The 25,711-nt window shown below is 39.5% G+C and overlaps 1 protein-coding gene across 4 annotated transcripts in view; it reads right to left on the bottom strand.

Annotated features, from left to right (window-relative positions):
- LOC111873382 (nesprin-1) overlaps positions 1 to 25,711 on the bottom strand; it is a 410,258-nt gene that overhangs the window by 54,678 nt on the left and 329,869 nt on the right. For all 4 annotated transcript variants that reach the window (XM_023868043.2, XM_023868044.2, XM_023868046.2 and 1 more), the window contains 6 exons: positions 22,958 to 23,143; positions 13,979 to 22,612; positions 12,336 to 12,644; positions 10,764 to 11,093; positions 10,235 to 10,528; positions 9,019 to 9,351 (listed from right to left, as the gene is read on the bottom strand). In XM_023868043.2, coding sequence (XP_023723811.1) covers positions 9,019 to 9,351; positions 10,235 to 10,528; positions 10,764 to 11,093; positions 12,336 to 12,644; positions 13,979 to 22,612; positions 22,958 to 23,143 — 10,086 coding nt within the window. The remainder of the gene's footprint in view (positions 1 to 9,018; positions 9,352 to 10,234; positions 10,529 to 10,763; positions 11,094 to 12,335; positions 12,645 to 13,978; positions 22,613 to 22,957; positions 23,144 to 25,711) is intronic.

The raw sequence follows: 25,711 nt of genomic DNA, 5'->3' as shown, positions 1-25,711 counted from the left end.
GGGGGGGAAGGAGAAATATCGAATGCCAGTATAATGACAACCAAGCACCTGAAGACGATCATGGAGTGAAATCCCGTCACGTCGCAATGCGTAACTTGCCGAGCCTCAATGGACGATGAATTTTACAGTTAGAATAAAGTAACATAATATACTGCTCCTGAACAGACATAACGTGCTATGGTATGTCTGACAGCCAGTCTGGTCACAGTGTGTAGTCTCTGCAGCAATGTACGCTTCCACGTCTTATCGCCGCTTCGACAACACCTTTATCGACTTCCTCTTACCTCGAGGTGGCTCTCGGTTACCTTATGATTGAACTGCCAATTAAAGCCTCCTCTATCACAACTATAATAATAATAATAATAATAATAATAATAATAATAATAATAATCCGTATTTAATTCCTCTGCAGGCTTAACAAATTCGGCAAACGAAATGCTACATCGATCAATACGCTACAGCTTCTTACTGCAGGCCTACTTTTACAACAGAGTGTACGAAATGGAATCGCATTTATAAGATACACAAACTTAGGGATAAAATTGCAATATCTCCTTATGCAGGAGGCAAACAATTACAATTTCCCTTTTACTACAGCAGTCTTTGGATTAACATTTCTGGATATTACTACATTTTTATGTCTATATATATATTGTACATTTCATAAAATGTGGTGAGCATGAAGGACCGACGTGTACCTCATAAATAGAATAATATTAAGCAGGTTTAATCACTTCTTATTACAATCTAAGGCATACCACAAATGTAGACCTTTAAAACCCCTTCGTTCTATATGTACCACATGCTTCCACATACTGAAACTCTCCATTTTGTTAACAGAGTGTATTTGTGCGTTCCGTGTCGTTCTCACAATAAAGAGCGCTTTGACTTCCGCCCCCCCCCCAAATATTAATCGACTCATATGTGTAGCGAAGACGTAACGCGTTTCCTATAATATGACAGAAATTGAATATTATTTAGAGTGAGGGTGGGCACGAGGTGGAGTACTTGGTTGAGGCACTATGCTACAAGCCGAAAGGTGGCGGGTTCGGTTCCCGACGAAGTCACTGGATTTTTCAATTGACCTAATCCTTCCAGCCGCAATATGGTCCCTGGGTCGACTCAGCCTCTAACAAAAATGAGTACCAGGAATCTTCCAGGGGGTAAACGGCGGCAGGCGCGTAAGGCTCACAACTTCACTGCCATCTGTGAGCGGACTGTCTAGAAAATGTGGGAGCCTCGACGTCTCACGGCCTGTTACAGGAATAGCTTTACCTTTTTTTTTTTAAAAAAGAATGAATTCAGTGTTTAAAAAGTTCAATTCCCTATCTCAATTACAGTATACGCCTCAAAACACATTAGATTATTTTGTGAACGATGTAATAAACGGCTACATACTGCACTGTACGGTAAGTACCATAAAAGAACTAGAAACAGATGTCAGAAACCCTAAGCCACAATTTTGCAGAATGCGTTCTTACAGTGTTCCAGTTCACGTTTACTTTTAGCAAATTTCAATCTGAGCCCAGCAGTTCTCTTACAAAGTCATTAGAACAAAAATATATGTTTTAAACTTACTTCTAACGCCAAATAAGTTTATAAATTACAGAAGTTTGAAGACACTCAAATGTTAACAACTCTTTGAATGTGGAACGTCCTCGAATAAGATTAACAGACGCCAATGCACTGCATTCACATATTAGTGTATCATTAGATACAAACTACTATACTCAACAAACGGAATTTTAAACATCAATAAAATGACAGAGACAAACATAACAACCCACTTGAGGCACTCCCGTCTTTTGTTGTGTTAGTAGCGAAACTAAGCTATGCGAATGTTGCTGCCACTAACGGACATTACGTAATTAGATAACAGCACCGCTAAATTTAAGCACAAACGTCACCAACCGTGCCGTACGTGCGGACTGCAACGCAGTGCTAACGTGACTGAATCCCGGTCTTGATATGGACAACAATCGTGAGATTTCGGAGAAACTAACCCTCTTCCAACATGTCTTTGGCTCACAATTCCCCCCCCCCTCCTCTTAAAGCAAACAATTAACAACTTCCCTAACATTCCTACGTGCACGCCGTTTTCTCGTGACGTCATACATTAACAAGTATTACTGTACTGAGAAGTTCTCGCTGAAAGGGGTCGGGGTCCTTCGAGACAATGGCGTGATTTATATTCAGCACATACACGTGTTCTGTAGAACCTACTGCCTGGGCTCTAAATCTATTAAAACGCGTGTGTACCACTGCACCAAACAATCTCCATGGAGATGAGCCCTTCTTGAGAACAACTGTTCTGCTACTTCCCAGAATTTTATGGAACCCGAAGGTTCATTACCGTGTTCACAAGAGCCCTCCACCGGTCCCTATCCTGAGCCACATCAATCCAATCCATACCACCCCATCCTATATCTGTAAGATCCATTTAAATATTATCCACCCACCCACGTCTTGATCTTCTTAGTAGTCTCTTTCCTTCTGGCTTTCCCACCAGTATCCTATATACGATCCTATTCTAACGCCCATTCGTGCTACGTGTCCTGCCTATCTAAACTTCCTTGATTTGATCATTATAAATTATACTCGGCAAAGAGTACAAGTTATGAAGCACCTCACTAGGCAGTTTTCTCCAACCTCCTATCATTTCATCCCTCTTCGATCCAAATATTCTCCTCAGCATCCTGTTCTCAAACACCCTCGGTCTATGTTCCTCCCTTAAAGCCAGACAAAGTTTCATACCCATACAGAACCACAAGCAAAACTATAGTTTTGTACAACCTATCTTTTTTAGACAGCAAACGAGAAGACAAGGTTCTGGACTGAATGGTAGGAAGCATTACCCAAATTCAATCTTCTCTTAAATTCCTCCTGAATCACATTTTGATTTGTTACTGTCATTTCCCAATATTTTAACTGTGCCACATTTCCAAATGATCTGTTAGCTACCTCTACCTTTATGTCATGATTTTACCCTTCAGTTTGGAGACAGCAACATACATTTAGTTTCCTCTGTGTTTACTTCTAGCCCAACCTCCTTACCAAAGTCAATTAAATTTTCTGTTGTTTTCTTAATGGTATCTACAGGGGCTGAACAAAATAATGGGAGCACTATGAAACTGAGGAATAGAACTTGTGTTGGGTACAGTGAAAGAACTTCACTTGGCAACACTAAATGCTCTTCCGTTTGTTTATACTCTGTAGTGCTCGTGTAAGTTTAGTTAGTGATTGTGTTAATTAACAGGCCATGTGAAAGCATTAGAAAATAGGAGAGTTGACCTATTTTCAGAGAGGACAATTTGCTGGTGTGACTTTAGCTGGAGCATCTGTGAGAAAACTACCACATAATCAGCTGTATCGAGAGCGACAGTTTCTAAGGTTATGTCAGCATACATGAGTCATGGAAAGAAATCATCAGTGAAGTGGAACAGTGTGTGAAAATCAACCCTAACAGAAAGAGATCATCGTACACTGGGAAGGACTGTTTAAAAAAATCACAAAACTACTGCAGCCCAGGTGACAAAGAGAACTGAATATTCACCTTGAAGACCGTTTCCACAAAAATCATCTGGACCTTCACTAATCCAGGATCCACAGTAGGGCTGCAATTGCTAAAAATATGATTATGGAAAGTAATGCTCGGTTGTGTAAACAATGGTGTCAAGATCATAAAACCTGTACATCAGACAACTGGAAATACATGCATGATACAGCCAGGTGAGTCATCCTTCAAGATGTTCCCTACGTTAGGAAGAGTTTACATTTGAAGAACACCCAAAGAAGCCTACAATCCAGATTGCCTGGTTACAACACTGAAACACAGGGGAGATTCTGTGGTGATTTGGACGGCAATACTGTGGGATTCTGTTGGTCACATTATTACCCTTCATGGCCAAATTACTGCATGGGAGTATGTGGACAGGTTGGATGCAATATTCAGACAACAGCATTCTGTGTTTGGAATTCTGATGAATTGTTCTTCGTTGGTGGGGGATGCGGCAGGAATTTCTTGTTGCCCTGGATGGAATTTTGGTTCACGTTGGCCCCAACTTTATCTTGCACACCTTCCTTCCATTTATCACCAACATCCTCAGAGCGAATAATAAAACTACAATCACTGATTTTCATGCAAGGGCTTTGATGCCAAGTTATATCAAGCACAGGGCAAATACTGGAGCTAACTGATATATTCTTAATGTTTAACAATTCAATATCTTCGTCAGTCACTACTGACAAACCCAATAAGAAACCTTGAACTTGTTTTGAAAATCTTTTAAAGATATGCGAATTAATATTATACTTTAGCATCCTGTTGCACTGTGTATAAACTTGAATACTGTTCTGATTCTTATCCGTTCTTAACTAACTAAATCAAAATCCGCTGTGATGCAAATTGTTTTGGGCTATCAATTTCCCATCAAAACAACACTACTTCTCAAAGCTGACCAGTATTTCGAGCTTCTTAAATGTGAGCGATATACATCAGATGTAAAAGATCATGATAATATATTACTATAACCAGTGATTTCTTGAACGTTATTCATTGTACTGCTCTGCTGGGCCCAATCAATGGAGATTTGCGCCATCTCCCGATACCAGAAGCAAAGAGAACCCCCCCCCCCTGCACACACAGAAGAATGTTCAATATTTGTTTGTAATTTGCAGGTGTTTCATTTATTTAATAATTATCAGCATTGGTTTATCTGTTACTTGGTCATTACAAGCACGCAGGAAATTTTATCTGCAAGAATTTTAATCGATATCATGTATGTGGCAGAATATGTCTGTTTAAATTTTTATCAAACTCCTGCATATATTTTCTGTTGTCCTTAGTTTGTATATCATGCCGAAATTTCATTTCCGTGTTCACAACAGCCCTCCACTGGTCCCTACCCTGAGCCAGAACAATACAATCCATGCCATACAATCTTATCCCTTTAAGAGCATTTTAATACTGTCTGCCCACCTATGTCTTGGTTTACCTAGTAGTGTCTTTCCTTCTGGCTTTCCCACCAATATCCTTTATGCATTCCTCTTCTCCCCATTCATGCTACATGCCTTGCCCACCTGATCCTACTTGATTTGATCATACTAATTATACCTGGAGAAGAGTATAAGTTATGAAGCTCCTCATTATGCAGTTTTCTCCAACCGCCTATCATTTCATCTCTCTTCAGTCCAAATATTCTGAATGTCCTGTACTCAAATGCCCTCAGACTATGTTCCACAGACTTACAGGAGAAATAAAATTCTCTCTCCTACCCATTTAGATCATCTTCCTTAGGTGCAAATATTTCCACACAATTTCTTTTCCAATACTTTCATTTCATGTTCCCTCCTTGGTTTTTTACAGTACATTTTTACATACAGAAAATCCACAGCGAAATTTTGAGTACCCATTATACCAAGTTTCACATTCCCATTGAAAGGGGGCAGACTATCTGGGATCCTAGCAGAGACAGGTCTCAATAATAGCACTAAAATAAGTCACATATTAAGGCAGCTCAAGAACATTATATAAATGTGCTAAATGTTAATAAAGCTGTCTAATTAAATACCAGATAATTACTGTCACTCATAAAAGCAGAAAGACATATGACAGACCATGTTTAAAAATATCTGTGCCTCACTATGGGAGAGAGAAGGGAGGGTAAAGGGCTGGAATGAAAAATGAAAGACAGTGGAATACATCGTCTCTCTCATATGTGAATATGTTTGGTGTGTAGAATAGTTACAGATATCTGGCACAGTTTGAGCTTGCTCCACAATCTCCATGTGTTTCCCTGCCTAACCTAAATATAATGCATTGCATCATGTAGCACACCACTTCTGCCTATGAGTTCATGCTTAAAATTCAGAATATTGGTTGGTAATAGACATGCCAAAATACTGAGGAAATTGCTATTTTTAAGTCTGTTCTATACTGATATAAAAAGATGCAGCCTTTGTTTCTACCAAAATAACAGAACAAAGTCACAGAAAACAGAATAAGCATTTCTTATCTGGAACAAAGCAAGAAGGCATGTTAAAGATGTACGAAGGGCTGTAAAAATGAGATATATTAAACAGAAACACAGGATTTTTTCTTTGGGTAACAGGAAATTCTTCCTTTACACAAATCAACCACTTGCTGCTTTTTGCTTCTATGCAATCACCAGTCCTACTCGAGCCACTGTCCTACTGAAATTGTATTCTCAGATGGTTAGGACACTAATTCTTGTACTTCTGTTTCTTCTGCCCGTAAAAGAATTTCACAGCCAAGTGAGTAGCACTCAAGCTTCACATTCAGGAGGTCCTGGGATTACATCTCGACCTGACTGGACTAAGACTTTTGAGCATATTCCTCAGTTCCTCTAGGAAAGTGCCAAGATAGTACCTCAAATTAGACCCCAGTCATGACCACTTCCTTTCATAATCTTTCTAATTTAGCATTCATTAATTAACGTGCTATTAGATGCTATGGAGTCAGAACTACTCACAACATTGTTACATATAAATAAATTCCGTCAATGATGATACATTCAAACATGTGCACAATGATATTAAGTACTGCAAAACTTCCTTCTTAGTTTATCAATTCCCTATCTTCACTTGAGAGTTACCAGTTATCCTGATAAAGGTGTAGTATCACACATATATAATGAGCATTATCAGTGAATGCCAATTAAATTATTCACACTCATGAATATGCATTCAGTTTTGGCTTTGCTTCCTAATAAATAAGGACAAAATGTAATCCTCATCATTATGGGAATTTATAAAATTACTAAAAATGCTTGTTGTAACAAGTGCTTGCAATATGGAACAGTTACTGACATAAGAAACTACAAGTCCATCCCCTACCTTCTTATTGCACATAAATCAAATGAAGGTTTAATAGGTATGAGGAAATGACAATATCTACTTCTTTGAACTGATTATCAAAGAAATATGAAAATAATAAGGAATAATGATTTCTCATCACTGTTAGTGTTATGTGAACCAAAGGGTCAAAGCTATTCTTAAACTTAAGACACCCTTTTCTACTTGCAAATGGCTGCTACTGAGTCGCCCTTCACAAACAACTTCACTCAATTTTATGCACGCTTGGAAGAAAGAATCATACCCATTCTGCTCACAAGTCCCACCTAAATTCGGCCTGTAATTCACTGCATGTGCACAAGTGATGAATGCATGAACTTGAGCAACAGACTTCGCTCAAAAAGCATTTTAAACAGCACTGGCACCTATATATGATGGGGTACCCAAAAGAAACCCAACTAATTTTTTTGTGGGCAGAGCTTTTGCAGTACCGCGTTTTGCCGCTATGAGCGCATAGAGCTAACATTCCTGAGTCGATAAGCCGACTACCGTTGCTTCAGAAGGTAAGGACTAGTTTCGGCAGAGTTTATAGTAACAACTGTTTTGTGTGATCGTCGTTTTTGCAATGGCTGATTTTCGTGAACAGCGTGCGGCGGTGAAATTCTGCTTTTTGCTCGGGAATAGTGGAACAGAAACTCTTGAAATGTTAAAAACGGCATACAAGGACGATGCTATGGGGAAAACTCAAGTGTTTGAGTGGTTATCCCATTCCAAAAATGGTGAAATGTCAATTGATGACAAACCTCGTTTTGGTCGCCCTTCCACGGCCCGAACACATGAAAATGTTGAAAAAAATTCGTGAAATCATCAAGGAAGATCGACGACGGACCACTGAAGAAATTGTGGAGCTGTTGGGAGTGACTTGGAGCTCAGCGGCCAGATCTGTGGCAGTCGGGTGACTGGTTTTTCCATCATGACAATGCCCCTGCTCACACAGCCCTGTCTGTATGACAATTGTTGACCAAAAATGGTATGACCCCTGTTCCTCACCCTCCATACTCACCCGACCTTGCCCCATGCAACTTTTTTTTTGTTTCCGCGAATGAAAAGAGACGTGAAAGGAAAAAACGACGGAGGCGCTGTCAAGCATCTCAAAAGATGAATTTAGACAATGTTTTGAAAAATGGAATAAAAGACTAGACGAGTGTATTAGTGTAAGTGGAGAGTTCTTTGAAGGGGATTGAAGGTTTGTGCTTAAAATTTGAATAAATAAGTTAAAAAAAAACAAGTTCGGTTTCTTTTGGGTACCCCCTCGTATGTGCACTACATCAAGGATTATTCTAAATACCAAGATTAGAACACGTGCAACTGTCTGATGTTACATACGTAAGCAATGATCCTGTATAAGCCACGACACACTTAACTGTAAAAAACATGTTATTGTACTGGCATGTAAACTACGTGAATCCATAACTGCTTCTCTACCAAATGACATTTACATTACCACACTCATAATGAAAATAACCATCTTTACAAGAAACTCTGGTATGTTCCATATCGTCTGCAGCTCCAAAGCCTAAGTATCACACTACATTGGTAGCACAGATTTCATCATGCTTGTCTCACAGTCCCAAATTTAGATCAAGAAATGAATGTCATCAATACACACTCACAACAGAGAAGTTAATCTATATAACCTTTCTATTTCACTATCTGATGAGCTACCATGTTCACACAGACATTAATTGAAGATTCTCATTCAAGTCTAAGTTCTTGTGTTTGGCTGCCATAATTGGAATTCTTAAAAAAAAAATTGCAGATGGTGCAGACACACAGTAGGTCTGGTCTGACAAAACTTAAACATGCACATGCATAGTTGTGTTCTGTGATATTATCATCCCATCTTGGACCGGTAAGATCAATATGAATGCCTAATACTGCAATACCAGTAATAATGCAAAGAGGGAAATATTATACCATAAACACTTCAGATAACAGAGAACCTGTACTGCAAAAAAATTATCGCAAAAAACATAATAATTGCTACACAGATTTCAAAAGAACAGCCATTACTTTCAGAAACAAAATTCAACAAAGAAATTTTGTGTTGCAGTGAAAGCTCTGAAAGAAAATGTATGTCTCCAATACCTTATTAGGTCCACTTAAATCTTAAAACCATTTTGAAAAAAATGTATAGGAACTTACCTCTAGTCTTTCAGTTGCTTTCAGCAAGCGATCATAGTCCACAGAACCTTGCACGGTGAGCAGTTCCATCATATAATCAGCTTCTTGAACAGACTGCTGTACCATCTCCAGTTGCCGTTCAAAACGTCTCCAAAGAGCAAGTCTAGCTCGCAACATTGACAATAACCTGTCACATCGTGTTTCTAGTGCGGTGTTCTCATCCTGCAGCTGTGAGATCTGACGCTCTACCTGAACAGGTGAGACTGTTAGGCGGAGACACATGGGCAAGGTATGAAGAAGCTGACGCAATGTCATCAAGTCTTGCCAGTGAGACACCAACTCTTCTGCCACAGCCTGTAACAGTATTATATAGCTGTTTTACCAACATGAGGGATCTCAGGAAATACTGATTTTATGGCTGTGATATCACAGAAACAGGGAATAGTTATATAATTTTCAAACTAATTTTATCTTGTTGTATTTTAGCATCCTGTTGCACTGATTCGTATCCATAATGTGTATACATTAACCGTCTTTTAATGCATACAATTTCACTTGTCACTTCACACTACATGTTTCGGCATCATTCTGCCATCCTCAGGTGTATTAATCACATTAAACCATTGCACTGCCTACCATAAAGTGTCCATTTATAAAATGATATAAAATGTGTGTTCGTCCACACATACGTCCAGCAATTCAACGCACGCAGCCACATAAGAAAGACACAGTATATACACAATTAAAACATAAGGACTCCCATAGCGGATGAATGGCATTACACACAAGTTTGATATACGACATGTAAGATGATAGATCTTAACAAGTTCTGATACATAAATTTTATTATTGAATAACAACAAACACACATTTTATATCATTTTATAAATGGACACTCGATGGCAGGCAGTGCAATGGTTTAACGTGATTAATACACCTGAGGATGGCAGAATGATGCTGAAACATGTAGTGTGAAGTGACAAGTGAAATTGTATGCACTAAAAGACGGTTAATATATACACATTCATTTTATCTTATTGAAAAGCAAAGGAAAAAGGTAAAAAGGCAAAGCTATCCTTCTAAGAGGCTACGGAGGGCCATAGGGTTGAGAGACATTGACGCTCCCACATTTTCTATCTAATCAGCTCATAGATGGCAGTGAGGTTATCAGGTTTCATATTCTGAACTAAAAGAAATTTGATGGAAAATGAAGTGAAAGTAACAAATGGTTGCATACCTGACAGTTGATGACAGCCTGCTCTACAACATCACTGCCAAGTTTCTCACTGGCTTCACACTGGTCAAGGACAGAGCTAGCTCTTTCATGATTGCGCGTTACACGAGCCAAACCCTTCTGAATGGCCTGCAGTTTTTCTCTCAGCAGTACCGAACCTTCCAGCTCCTCTGACACCTGCACATCTAGCTGTCGAGCTGTATACAGCAATGTGCTCACTTTCTCAGATTCTGTTGCAGACATCAGTCCAAGGCGACCCAATTCTTCTTGGATATGCTCCACACGTTCATGCAGAACCTAAAAAAAAAGGAACATATTACTGACAAAGAAAGTAAAGGTAAATGTAGTGAAAATATTTTGCCACATTCATTTTCATTCTGAACACTAGTTACACTTACTTGTATGTCAAACTACAGAAAAATATGTCAACATTTTAAAAGAATGAATGACAGTACAGTTTTGTTAGTTAATACAGGAGGCTGAGAAACTTGAATTAAAACACTCACTTTCATGCAAGCCAATCTGACATTACCTGTAACCTCTCAATGTAGAGATTTAGTTCCTCCTCATTTTTAATGACACCACGAATTTCAGCAATTGTAGCTTTCACTTCCTGCAATTCCTGTTCTAGAAGTGAAAGTTTGTCACTGAATGGCACTTCTTGAGATGACAGATTCTGTATGATAGATGTCTGAATTCTATTGATGCGGTCTGCTACACCTCGCCAGCGGTCTTCTAATTTAGCATGAAACTGACGCTGAAGCATCTCATCAGCAACAGGAATAATCCGCATTGCAGATTCAAAGGTGCTTCCTGCTTCATTATGAATGTTATTGTGCAATTCATATTGAGCCTTCAATTCCTGAAAAAACATGAACCCAGAATATTAGTTAATAACATTTGCCATTAAGCCATTTAAAAAACTCTCTATGATCTGACATATTACACACCTAAACCCATTTGCTTTATACTTGTAGCTTGTAATTTAATACTAGAATATAAAAAGAAAAAGAAAAGTTTGAAGAAAGGATGACTCGACTGAAAGGCATTGTAATTTATTACACATGAGTAAAAGAAACACAATTACATAGGTCATTTCAGAAATAATGCACACAATTTTCTGTTTACGTCCATGTTTATTTTTTTAATATCTCTTTACAGCCCTTCAATATAGTCCCTCTGCTTCTCAACGACCGACTCCCAACATGTGGGAAGCTTTACTATTCCATCCAGGACACCATCTTTGTTTATCTGTTGAAGGCTCGGGTACTGCAGCAGAAAGCTCTTCCAGAGGGGGAAAACGATTGCCTCGCATAGGTTGTTTCAACTTCGGGAATAAGTCGAAGCCTGGTACTCATGTCTGGGCTGTAGGGAGCATGAGGCAACACCTCCCAACTGTATTGGTGTGGTTCTTCTGTTACGACATTCCCGATGTGAGGGTGAGCGTTGTCATGGAGAATGATCGGCCCAGCCTCAAGCAATGAGGCCGGTTTCTGTGCATTTTCTGCGCAGATTTTGCATAAAGTCACACTAATAAATTGCTGTGACACTTTTCCCGCACGGAACTCTGTCTGTCATGATGATTCCTTGGTGATCATAAGCAAAGATCATCATTTATTTGACCTTTGATTGAGATCGTTGAAATTTTTTTGGTCGTGGGGAAGATGGACCTCTCCACTCGGACTGTGATTTCAGCTGTGGATTTCTGTCGGTCTTTTTCCACGTAAAGTTTCCATCTTAATATACGACCTTTGATCTTCAACAGTCACAATACCCGAGAACCGTGCAGGCTCCATTTCTAACTCACGTTATTTAAGAACAGAGTACATTATAAATGAAACAAAACATGATTTTTCTCAAGCCCTGAACTGTAACTGACGTGAGGCTCACTGTTGTTGCATCATCTAATCCGCAGTGTTGCCAACCTGTGCATTATTTATGAAAAGACCCACATATTATTAACACTGGCAATAGTGGCATCAGTACTCAATCACTCCCTCACCAGTACCATCTGCAAATATTATGAAAATGTTAAATTTATTGGCCTTTCAAAAAGTTACCCATCCAAAACATAGAATTTAAATATTTCTACACATATATTTACCCAGAACTGCCTCATATTTCCTCCTGGTGGTACAGTCTCAGTTGAAATTATATCCAAATCTTTCTCAGCTCCTTTCATCCAAAATTCCACTTTATCTACCATAAGGTCATATGCAGACCATGTATCTCGGAATGCTAAAAGTCGTCTAAGACTAGAATTGACATCATCTTGTAATCTGAGAATAACTTCCAAATGTTCATCATATCTGGCTTCAAGTCCTATACACGTAATTAGTTCTTGTAATCGGTGAGCTACACTCAGCAGTTGCACTATGCGAGCATGATGAACAGCTACATCTGATGATAATGACTGTAATGACAGCAAACAAACATTGTACTCATACTCACAATTAACAGACTTCTGTAACAAATACAATCTTCTAATATATCTTAAAATTAACCTCTCAAATCCTAAGCAACTGTAACATGCTTTGCTTCTATACTGATCACCATGATGGTGTCATCATACATATACATAATTCTGAGTGTGTAACATGACAGATGCAAATGACCTGCCACAGTGCACATTTTAATGGTGTACAGGACCTTATGCAAAAACCATAACTACTCACATCCCTCTGGCTACAATTCCCTTTCTCTTGGTATGTATACATGATTATATGGAACACAATAATAATTTAGCAGAAGGGAAGGTGTTACTAATTGGAGGCAATAATACCTCTTAGCCTTTATGGTCATTCAAATGACTAAAAACAGAAAATATTTCAAAATTATGCCAGATTATATGAAATGTAAGTATTAGTCTTTTCAGCACCACACTCAAGAAATATGTTATTACATTTCCTCCGTCTGTATTGGGACCTCCCATGGCCAAGTGTACCTTTCTTTCTCAGCTACCTAGTTTACACACAAATCCACCACCCTAACATATTTTAAGTAATAACTAACCTAGTCTGAAGTACTATTTAAATTTTCGAGCATGGACAATGTCTGATATTAACAAGTTGAAAACCAAACCTATTCTCTTCTACACATCTCTCAAGTTCAGAATTATTTTGTAACAAACATCAGGCATTCTGCAAAATATATTTCACATGGCCTTGGAATACTATTTAAATGTCCAAAAGTACAGACGTACCTGGAAAAGACTAAGCCATTTTCATAATGTAACTTTTTGGTCTTTTGATGTGCATGAGACATGCTCATTCTATTACAGAATGGGTTGAACATGGATACATACTAAAATTTATCTAAGAGAAACAGACTGTACTGACACAACTCAGAACAGTATCCTGAAGCAGGAATTTTGCAACCTCTGTGGATTGGGTATTAGTGTTTCAATCATTTCTTGACCAGCTGAATTGACTATCCATTACTCAGGCAAGATCAGGAGGCAAAGTACATTTAATTGTTCATCTAACTATCAAGATTCCCATAAGTTACAGAAAGCTTCCAAACATGAAAGTTGCAAAATAAGTGCACTGACTGAATGGTAACAATCAGAGGAATAGCAAAGAAGTGTGACTGAGCTTTCACATCAATGTGTGCGCCATTTATGTGGAGAGAACACGAAGTTTTGCTAGTCCATTTATCCACCCATGGAACTGAGTACAGCTATGCATTATTGCTTATAATTGGTGTAACACAGATTACACTATTTAATAACTTGTTTATTGCACTTACTTGATATAGGGATATGTACTGGTCATAATCAGAGGAGTTGACTGTCTGGAGATCTGGAACTCTTTGGTGAGCCACTTGAAGCCATCCCCTCTCCTCCTTCATCCCTTGTTCCAATACTGTCCAGCGTGAAGCTGCCAAAGCCATCTGTTGTGCTCGACTTGCAGCTTTATCTAGTATTGCAGTTGCCCTACAGTGCAAGGTCTGGTGCAGCTGGGAGTGCAAGGCACGTGTGTCTGGGTCCAAGTTTCCTTCTAAAGATTCTAAAATTCCTCGACAATGGCTCAAATTTACAAAAAATTTACGGTGTTTTTGCATCTCTTCCTGCAAATGCTCCAAACTAGTAACGGATATAGGACTATCAACCAAAGTCTCTGCAACATCTACAATCTGTGAAAATTCTTTTAAAGTTTGTTCATAATCATCTGCAAGAGATAAGAGCTGAAGAAGCCTTTCTCGTTCAAGAGAAACACTGTGCTCAATAATTCGAGTAGTTTCATGAGCAGTGTAAGTCTCAGGAGGGATTTCTCTTCCTGGAAAGTCTCTAACAAGGCTCCTTGCTGTTTTTAGTAAGAAAGAGGTCTTCAACATATGACAACAATTCACAGTTTCTATCTTCTCCAGTTCTTGAAGTTTCAGTTGGGCTGAAATATCTGACTGCACAAGTTCCTCCAACTGTTGCTTCAACTCTTCAACCATTACGCTAATATTATTCACACCATTCAAAAACTCTTCCCAACAAATCAAACCCTTGGCAACTTTCTCTTCACTTTCTTGAGCAAGTTCCTCAACAGCTTTCACATGTTCATGAAGTGAGGCAAGGCACTCTTTCATATGTACTTTATCATCTTCATTGCAAATTCCACTGGCTGTTTCAAGAACACCTTCCAAAGCGTCAACATTTTCTTCAATGTTACTGATCTCTTCTTTCAGGGTGTCATATTCCTTTATGTGCTCCTGTGTTGGTGCTGTATTAGTTTTCTGTTTGTTTAGATATACACGATATTCAATGGTTTCCAGCCATGTGGATATTGTCTCTATCGTTGTAATAATTGTTTTCTGAATGACCACAACATCTTTCTTTTCTACAGCTGAACTCAGAAGACTCAAATTTTGTTGCACATGAACACTCTTGTGCTCTACTGGCTCCTCACTCACAACTTCTTGAAGAGTCGCCAGGTATAAACCTGCAGACATGTGGCTGGTTTTATTAGCATTTTGAAGATTTTTCATACGCTCTGATAAAACATTAGTTGCCTGTTTCCATTTTATTGTAGGAGACTCTTCAGCTGGAATGCTAAGGGCATCTGATGGTTGACTTGGTTCAAGCTGTACTGAAATGTCTTCTACAAATACAGGGCTTTCGAATTTAGACATCTCCATTTCATCTACAGAATCCTTAATCTGTGTAACCAGAAACTCTGCAGAAGGTTGTTCTTGTAAAACAAGCTCTAATTCAGAGATTGCAACTGGCATTACATCTCCACTGCTAATTGCTACAAGTTGTTCTCCATTTGTTTCCGTATCAAAATTTGACACTGATTTCTCTGTAACATTTGATGTATCTACTGCACGAGAATCTATTAGAAACTGTTCAGTAGTTGAAGCTGAATCTACCTCATGTCCTGCTAGTTCCAGTTTCCTGTCAGGGTCAGGTGAACATTTGGTGGCCATCACTGCTTCATATGGTATAGGAGGACCTGGTGAATGTTCTCCTCTAACAGGTTGGCCAGATACTTTACGTTCTGCTGTGAGAAATTCCTCTTCCACACAACCTTCAGGTTCTGATGACACTTTAGCAACAGGTGAAAAAGACGTATGGAACTCAGCTGAAATTTCCTCATCACACATGTGTCCAAGTGTTTGTGTTTCAAGAGAAAGTTCTGGATTTGCATCTAAATTAATGTCTGCAGTATTTTTCTGAGCTTTTGAACCCTTCTTTGGTTTCTTACCTGTAGAGATTTCTGCATGTTGAAGTTGGTCTTCTGATGTAATCTCATGCTCTGTAGTGCTTATCACTCTGACTTTGCCCTTTTCAAGTGTAATCTTTGCAGTCAGTGATTCTGGTTCAAATTGTGACAAGTTCTCTGCACAAGGAACCTCTGCAACAAACTGTGCTTCCTCAGAGTCTGTGGGTTCAGATGTGCTTTCCTGGGGCTTTATTTGTTCTTGGCATTCCAAAGGGACAGGTTCTGAAACTCTAGTGCTGTCAAAATCTTTCATTTCTTTGCGTTTCTTTTTATGTTTTGACTTCCTATCTTTGGATGACTGATGTTTCTCCTTCTTTGTTTCAGTACATTCCAACTGTGCAAGTGGTGGTCTCTCTCCTCCAATTATACTTTCCAAATCATGATCTGGAACAGTTTCATCTTGAACAAGTTTTGCTGTTTGTTGCCTACTTTCTCTGTCTTTCAATTGTGCCCCTACTTCTGAGGCAATGAATTCATACACTGCTTTCTTCACATCTTCCTTAGTTTCAGTTTGAGAGAAATCTGTTACTGAAGCACTGGGTTCAACATTTTCCTCAGTTCTAACAGCAAGGTTAGTGGCTGGATCCAGTTCCATTCCAGGCATTTTAAGTACATCCTTTGATGGGTGTGCTGATTTTACACCAAGAGACGTCAATGGCATTTCTTTTGCAGAACAAATATTCCTATCTTGTTCAGTCTCATGCACAAGTGACACAAAATTATCCCCTTCAGTTCCGGGTTCCCTATCTTTAGAAGCTCCAGTGCTTGTGTCACAGCTTGTCTTCCAAATTATGCCAGGTTCCACTGATGGAACAAATGAAATTGAAGTCTGAACATGAATTTCATATGGATCCTCTGAAGACGATGACTGGGACCTCTCATCAGTACACTCTTTCATGAGAACAGGCTTAGTTTGAATAGATGTTTCTGTAGTTTCAACTTTTGCATCAACAGGACTGAAGAGTACATGGTACATGGTTGTTTCAGGGAGATTCTGTTCAGTGATAATACCCTCTTTTCCTGTCTCATCAGTATCTGTCATCTCAGTTCTCTCAGATCTCAAGAAGTCTGGAGAAACTTTGTTGTCTTTTGGTTCTGATGTAACTGGTGACAATTCCTCTGGAATAGGGATGACTTCCTCCTCCTTGGTCTGAATGGAAGAATCTAACATTTCTAATTTTTGTGGTTCAGATACTTCTATGGTAACTGTTTGTGAGTACTGTTCTTCTGTAGGTACAATCTCTTCCTTCAGTGTCTGAATGGATGTCTCTGTAACATCAGGCACTTCAGGTGAGTGTGTCTGAGCATATTCCTCCTGTGTGAATGAAGCCAGAGGTTTTGTTGTCTGAGTAGAGATTTCTGTTATCTCAATCACCTCAGCTTGTGGCACTTCAGCTGAAACTGTCTGACAATATTCGTTTGTACTAGGAACGATTTCTTCTTTAATAGTCTGTATGGAAGTTTCAGACACATCAACCTGTGCTACTGTGGTAACTTCAGGTGAAACCGTTTGTGCTGTACCCTCCCGAGTTTGTACTGAATCTTCCTTCACTGTCTGACTGGACATCTCAACAATTTCAACTGGTCTTTCTTGAATATCAGTGTGTGCGCATTCCTCACATATTGGATTCAATGCTTCGTTAGAAGTCTGAACTGACATCTCAAATGTTTCCACTTTCAGCTGTTCTGGAATTTCTACTGGGTCTGATTCTACAGTCTGCATTGATCCTTCATGCACAGGTGTCAATTCATCTTTCACTGTTTGTATTGATGTATCCTTTGTATCTATAACTGGAACTTCAGGTGTCAATGTTTGTGAAGAGCCTTCCTGTATAGGTATTATTTCTTCAGCCTTGGTTTGAATGGATGAATCCACAGTACCAACAGATGCCAGTTGAATGGATTCTGGAGTTGAAGTCTGCGCAGCTTCTTCATGGGTTAGAACTGGTTCAATCTCTGCTGTCTGGATAGATGTTTCATTTGTTGAGACAGGTTCTAGTTCTACTACCTCTGGTGTTTTAGTTTGCGCAGATCCTTCTTGTGTAGGTGTAAGCTCCTCTATCAGTGTCTGAACAGAAAAATCTGTAGTGTCAGTTTTCTCTATCACAGACAACTCAGGAGTCACAGTCTGAGTATTATCCTCCTGTGTGACAGGCACTTGTTCCTTGATAGTCTGAACAGAAGATTCTGTCATCACAGAATCTGGTAAATTTGTGACATCTTGGGTCACTGTCTGAACAGATTTTTCTTGTACATGCAACAGCTCCCAGATATCAACAGATTTAGGCTCAGGGCCAACCAGTATATCACTAGCCTCACTTGGTGGTCGTGTCAGAAGGGCTTCTTCCATGATTTTAACATTGTGAGCTTCCTCAGACTTCACTGTTTTGTATGATTCATCACAAAATTCCGGACTGTGTGTATCTGCAATTTGCATATCTAATGCTGCATCTAGTTCTTTAAATTCAGAAGCAGCTTCTGGTTCCTTCTTATCTTTCTTCCTTTTCTTTCCTTTCCTTTCAACTCCTATCTCTTCCACTGCCACTTTTGCTGCAGTGCTTTCACTTGCTGATGTACTGGCTTCCTCTGGTTTAAGAGAGCGCAGCTTTTCAGTACTACTAACGTGAGATGAGTCCAATGTCTGAGCATCTATTGGCTTTGCATCTGATTTTGGGGTGGTACTAGTTGAGTCTTCTGATTCTTTTGCTTTTACCTTCTGTTTTCTTTTCTTCTTCTTCTTGTTCTTCTGCCTGTCATCTTCCTCCACTAATGACATTTCATCTAATGTTGTTTTGTCTTCTGGATCATAACCTGTGTCATGTGTCTTTGCACTATCCCTTGGTGAGTGTGGGGAAATGGGAGTTTCAAACATCACAATCTCCAGTTCAGTTTCTCTAGTTGTATCAGACAAAGCTGATGCTTGTGAGCCTGGTATAATAATCTCTGTAGATTCTGCAAGGGATGTTTCAACTGATATCAGATCATCTGATTTGTCTAAAGAAAGATTTTGGATAATGCCCTCTTGAGTTTCTTCTGGGGATTTTACTTGTTCAGCCTCAATAGACTCTTCAGGTGAACTCTCTCTGAGCCCTTTAGCTTTATGCTTCCTCCTCTTTTTGCTTTTCTTTGGTATACTGATATCTACCTCACTCTTTGAGGATGTTTCATCCCAGGGTTCACTTTCAGTCTTCAGTGAAGTAGGTGCAGGTGTGGGCTGAGTAATAATTTCTTCAGTTGCGGTATGTGAAACGGTTTTTGTACTAGGTAACTGAATTACAATGTCCTGTTTAACAACTTCATGTTCAGGTACTGTAACTGTAGATGGTTCACCTTTCTTATCTTCTGATGATGCTGTAAGTTCTTTCTCCTGAAACTGAACAGTTGTTGATACTTTTGGAATTAGTTCTGAAGTATCTTTCAAAGAAGGTTTAGCTTTCTCTTCAACAAACAAGGCAAACTCAACTGTTTTAATACCTTGTTCTGGAGATGTCTGTGATGGTACATCTTGACTCACTGCGCCATCTGGTTCTGTAACAATTTCTTTAGATTCACTTGGTTTAGGAGATTCTTCTGCTGATTTTAACTCCACACTTGGAGTAAAATGTTCACCTTCAGGTATTTCCAATGTCCTCACTTCAGTAACTGCTGTAGGTTCTGATTGTAAATCTGTCACAAATGGATCCTCTGTAGTAGTATGAAGTTGTTCTGTACTCTGACTCTGCATGGTTTCATCAGAAATAACTTTATCCACAGTTCCATTACCTTCTGTCAGTTCACTGATTTTTAATGTTTCTTCAGCTACATTCTTAATTTCAGTTGTATCAAAATATTTCTGTGCTTCTGGGAACTCAACTGATATGCACTGACCTTGCAGTTCAGTCTCTGTTTCCTGTGTATCTGGTTCTTGTGTTGCTTGCGTTTCTTTTAATTCAGGTAAAATATGATGCTCCAAAGAAGGAGACATGTCAGAACTTGGTTCAGTTGGTATGTGGGTCACTCCACTTACTATGGCCTCATTATGTACTCCATGTGAAGACAATGACTTTTCAAGTGGTACCTCAGAGCTTTGCTCCTTCACACTTTGTTTCAGATCAGAATCCCTTTCAGTTATAGGCTCTGACTCTGTCATAGGTATTACTGCCTCAAATTTCACGGAAACTGAATCGAATCCTGAAGATGCATTTGGAAGAATTCCTCCAGTGCTTGTTACAATATGTAAATTTTCTTGTTCAGGTATTCCAACTGTATAATCTCCGGAAGTTATCTTCTCAACCGTTAATTCTTCTACAGCTACTACGATATTGTCTTTGTCAAGTTCAGAGGTAGCAAGACATTCTGTAAACTGCTGTGGAGATGTGTGTTCAACAGCAGTTTCAGGGACATGCTCTGCTTCCTTGTATAATAGATTATTTATATCTCCTTCTACCACACATGTGCCTTGTACAAATACTGATTCATCTGTATCTCGTAACATTTTATCAGCTTCATCTTTCAGTTCACCCACTGTACTTGGAACCACTTCAGCATCCAAAGTGTCTGGAAATTCCTCAGGAGCATCTACAAACAAACTATTAACTTCACTATTCCCTGCCATCACCCCCTCCTCTTTTTTATGTACTGATCCCAGGACACTCATCATCAGTTCTCCTTGCATGTACTCTTGCTTCTCCACTGGTGTCTGACCATACGTGCTAACTTGTACAAGTTCCCCTTGCACTGATGATGGTTTGTGTTCTTCCACGATATGATGATCCCGAATTTCAGTTCCTGGTTTTCCTTGAAACACATTACCATAGGTGTCTTCACCTTCCTGTAGAGTCAGTCTTGGAACAGAACCAGTATCTACTTGAACTGTAACATCACCAGGGCTGTAATGTTGGTACTGTTCTTGGAGGTCATCGTCCAATATCTGCTGACCCATATCACTATCCCCTGTTCTGGAGATCTCAACTCTCACCCTGGGAACCTCTATTTCTACTTCCTCTGGTTCCTCCACTACCTCTTCAGTCACGTGCTCCTTCCCATCAATAATAACAACCTTTCGGATAACTCTTCTGATTCTACGAACAACTCTTCTAGTAACCTGCTGAACAACTGCATTAACACGTGATGATGAAGTTGTAATGAGTTGGTCTCCAACAGTATCTTGACCTTCTGGTTGTGAAGTAACAATATGCTCAGGTTCAAATTCAGCTGACATATTATCTGCTTCAGACGGTTCAACAACGGTGTATCCACTGCCACTAAATACTTGACCTCCCACTTCCCTAAGAATAGCACATTCTGGAAGATTTTCTGTTCCTCCAGAGACTGTGTGGTATGTAACAGTTTGATGTTGAGGTTCAGTGGAGAACTCTGACGAAGTGAGATCACCACCTGGAATGCCTGCTGCCACTTTTCCTGTGTATGATTTAGTGGTTGTAACATGGACCTTTCCATCACCTTGGCTTTCTGACACAGTACTTTGTAGTCCTTGCAAAGTCACTTCAGAGAATGCAACAGAATGTGTTACAGGGACATCTGCACATTCACTGCCAACATCTGAAGCTGCAAATGTTTGAAACCTCTGTTGTACTGTATGCTGCTGCTGTTGAGATATCACAGTCTGCCGAACTCTTCGAACAACAATTTTCTGATTTCCGTCCTTATCAACAATTATTTCCGTTGTACTTTCACCAGGATCAATAAGGAGAGTTTCAAACGACTGTGGTGCTGTGTGAATTATGTTCAGTTCAGATGTACTGGTAACGGACTGTGTATCTTCTTGACCTTTACCTTTGTATTTTACTTTTACTAACAAGTCATCATCTGTTTCACTATGTTTCTCCTCTGGTATAATAGTACTTTCTACTTCAGGAGCTACAAGAATTTCTCCTCCTCCAACACCAGCCTTTGTTGCAATTTCAATAGTCTCTTCATCCCCTGTTATCTTCTGAAAAACATGGATCTTATTTTTCTGCATTTCAATGGCAGGAGAAGTCCATGTGTCTTTTACTGTCTGGACTGCAATCTCAGTTGGTACTTCTTTCTTGGTTGCTAATGGCAAGGCAAAATCACTTACAAACTGTGAAGAAGACTCTGTTTGTACTTCCATATCAACAGGAGGATGACATATAGTTCCTTCATCTTTTGTTGTTACCTCTGGTATTAAATCTGAGACAGTTTCTTTCTTTGGTTGATCAAGGAGCAAACTGTTTCCTGTCTGAGAACCAACATCATGGACGTCTGGTTCCTGCTTCAATTCACATTCTACAGCAATAAGGCTTTGGACTGGCACCTCTTCATCTGGGATTGTTGATAAATCTGATGCTAAGGTATCTTCTGCTGCTAACTCATGCTGAGAAACAAAAGGGCTCTCAACAGTTACATCTTTCTCTTCACCAGACAATGGTTCCGGGTCTTCTCTGATGCATACTGGCTCTGTAGTAACTTGAATAGGAAGGGGTCTATCCTGAGTGGAAAGTGAATCAACAGGAGTTGCTGATACTGGAGTCTGAGGATGAGATATCAAGACAGAACCTTCATCAACATCAGGTACAGTCTTGGAGTCAACTTTGGGAAGGGACTGTGCTACATGTGGCACAAGCTCTACAGAAGATACCAATATTTCCTGTTGCTTCACCTGGGGATACTGCTTCTCCTTTGATTCTTCAGTGGTTAACAATCCCTAAAAGAATGCCAATTGGCGATTCAAAAATATTGCAACTTAGACTGGTAAAATATAAAAATCCACAGAAGCCTATTGCTTACTACAATAAAAAACGAAGAAAACCAATGAGTTACAAGAATATCAAGATTAAACACAGCAGTAAAGAAACCCAAACACCATCACCCCAAAGAGATAAGTTAATAGAAGGAGATATATGCAAAAGAAGAATTTTGGAAGACATTAATTTCGAGCTGAATGAAAAGAATTGGAGAGATATACTGCAAAGAAATCAGTCATCTGATAGAGAGATTCGAAGAAGACATTAAGTAATGTTACAAAGAGCAGATAAATGCTCCCCAATACCTGCAGCATATCATGGCGGATCTTTAGTTCCTTTGCTGCTTCACGAATAGCTTCCTGCACAGGTTGAATGTGTTCTGATAATGCTAAAGCCAACTGCTGTATATCAGGGTAACCTTGAAGACCCTCACAATGGCTGGCCAACTCTAGAAGTTGAGCTTCTTTCACGTCCAGCTCAGCAGAGAGTTTCTGTAAAACAGAAAAAAAAATATGACCTCAAATGAGAACCTGGTGAAGCAAAACAGAAACTGAAAACAATGAAGACTCATTAAACACTTGTAATTACTTATAAGTGGGAGTGTGTCATCATCAGACAGTAACATAGGTCATTATATCATTAGAAAGTTACTACAGTTTAGTTTCATCATATATTGGAAATCAAAATTCCCATACTGGAGATCTTGCTGTAAACACAGAACTTTTGTTAATAATGCTGCCTACTCAATGTATGACATACCTCCACAGATATAATGAATGTAAAGTCTAATATTAATTATTTTTATAACAGCCAAGTTTATTTTAATTAAAGGTGCACATGAGGCCCATTTTTCTTCTTCCAATAATACGAGATACTGCTATTACTCCAGTTACCTTATTTGAAATATTTCACATACTGTTAACTGTCTACAATTAAACATTTGGTAGCAGTGAGACTACACAGATCAATTTACTGTCATGGTGTATTTTCACACATTATGTAGGAATAGAAACGACTTTTGAAAGTAAATAAGTGTTCCTAATGAACAAATATATTCCCTTCTGTTATGCTCTAAACTTTCATTAATTTCAGTCACTATACAATCTCTGCAACTATTAAAGGAATAATACTTCCAAGGTTCAGGATTCCATTTACACCCTCACAATCTGTAATCACTATTATCAGTAGACTGGCACACTCTACTGCCACCTACAAGAATGAATTTTAAATTGCATCTTATGTTTTCATAACTGTCCATCGAGAATTACAGGCTATAATAAAATGCTTGCTTAAACAACATGGAATCAGGTGAATGCAGTAGTACTCATTCAGTATCATATTTGTGGGTGTATGACCAACTGTCATCCATTCCACATGACCACCTGTATGCATGTAATATCTAGAAAGCCAGCAAACAAATTCCACTTAAATCTGATGAATTCTACTATTGTCAGTAAATTAAAATTTTTGTTAAAATCAGATAAAAATAATAAGCACCTTACATGCAGACATACATGCATTTCTACTCTTATCTTGAGTATGCCCCCTTAATTACTTACAGGAGTGAAAAAATATTGAGTCAAAATTACAGGAAAGAATGAAACACACACTTCATGACAAACACACGTTTTTGTGCACCCTACAGTTTTTAAGGTACTTAAAAGAGGATCAATACACTATGAATATATTTTGAAGCTTGTACAAGGTGGTTCAAATATGATGGGGACTGATTTTTTTTTTAAACCAAAATTGCCAAACACTTACTTGCACATGTCAGTCTTCAACGTACTCCCCTCCGGAGTCAACACATTTTTTCCAATGTTCTGGAAGCATCCTGACACCCTTTTCAAAAAAGTTTTGTGGTTGGCGGCATATCCACTCCCGAACATTCTGGATGACGGCGTCATTGTCCACAAACCGCATGCCTTGTAAGTCTAATTTGAGCCTTCCGAACAGGTAGAAATCACTTGGTGCCAAATCGGGACTGTATGGCGAATGTGTCAGGAGGTTCATTTCAATTTCCGGAGGGTTTCCATTGTTGTTTTGGCAGTATGGGGGCACGCATTGTCTTGAAGGAAAGCTACCCGCTTCCCACCTCTCTACCGCTTGGATCGGATCTTTTCCTGTCTTGAAGGAAGGCTACCCGCTTTCCACCTCTCTTCCGCTTGGATCGGATCTTTTCCTTCACGTCTGTTGCCAGGAGGTCTGAGTAATAAGCTGCATTGACTGTTCTGGCATCTGTCAGAAAGTCTACATGGATAACCCCCTGCCAGTCCCACAAGAACGTTGCCATCACTTTTCCTGCTGAACAGCTCCTCTGCGCTCTCTTGGGTTTGAGAGAACTGGTATGCCGCCACTCGCGTGATGATTGCTGGGACTCGGGAATGAAGTAGTGCACCCACGTTTCATCAGTGGTCACTACAGACTTCAAAAATGCATCACCTTCGTCTTCAAACTGCTGTAGGAGACGACTGGCAACTTGCATGTGCACCATTTTGTTCACGTCCGTCAAAGTGTGTGGTACCCACCGTACATTCACCTGGCGATAGTGCAGGTGGTATTTCATGATGTCTTATACACTACCAACACTGATGGACAGCACTGCTCCAAGTTCCTTGATAGTGAGGCGCCTATTCTCACAAATAAGTGTGTCTGCACGATCAATGTTTGGCTTGGTGACAGATGTTCGCAGCCGACAATCATGCGGTTCATTCTCCATGTGCTCTCTGCCCTCTCTGAAGCACTTACACCACTCAAACACACAGGTCCATGAGAGACACTCTTCCCTATACTGCTGTTGGAATCTGTGGTGAATTTCAGCGGACGGGACGTTTTCTCTGTGGAATTTGATCACGATGCGTTGTTCCACGCTCTGCGGTACCTTCTGTTCACTCATCACTCTAGCAACTTCCAGATAGGACTGAACAGGTTCTAACCCTAACAGGAGGGAGGGTGGAGGTTGTGGCTTCACTCTCTCAAGGTCGCACAGCTGCTGCGCAGTGCGGCTTGTTTACAAAAAAATCAGTCCCGGTCATATTTGAACCACCTAGTAAAAACAA

The sequence above is a fragment of the Cryptotermes secundus genome, unplaced genomic scaffold, assembly GCF_002891405.2.
Source record: "Cryptotermes secundus unplaced genomic scaffold, Csec_1.0 scaffold22, whole genome shotgun sequence".
In the NCBI taxonomy this organism is placed as follows: domain Eukaryota; kingdom Metazoa; phylum Arthropoda; class Insecta; order Blattodea; family Kalotermitidae; genus Cryptotermes; species Cryptotermes secundus.
Note: the sequence above shows the minus strand (reverse complement) of the source record. Positions and strands in the feature narration are given on the sequence as shown.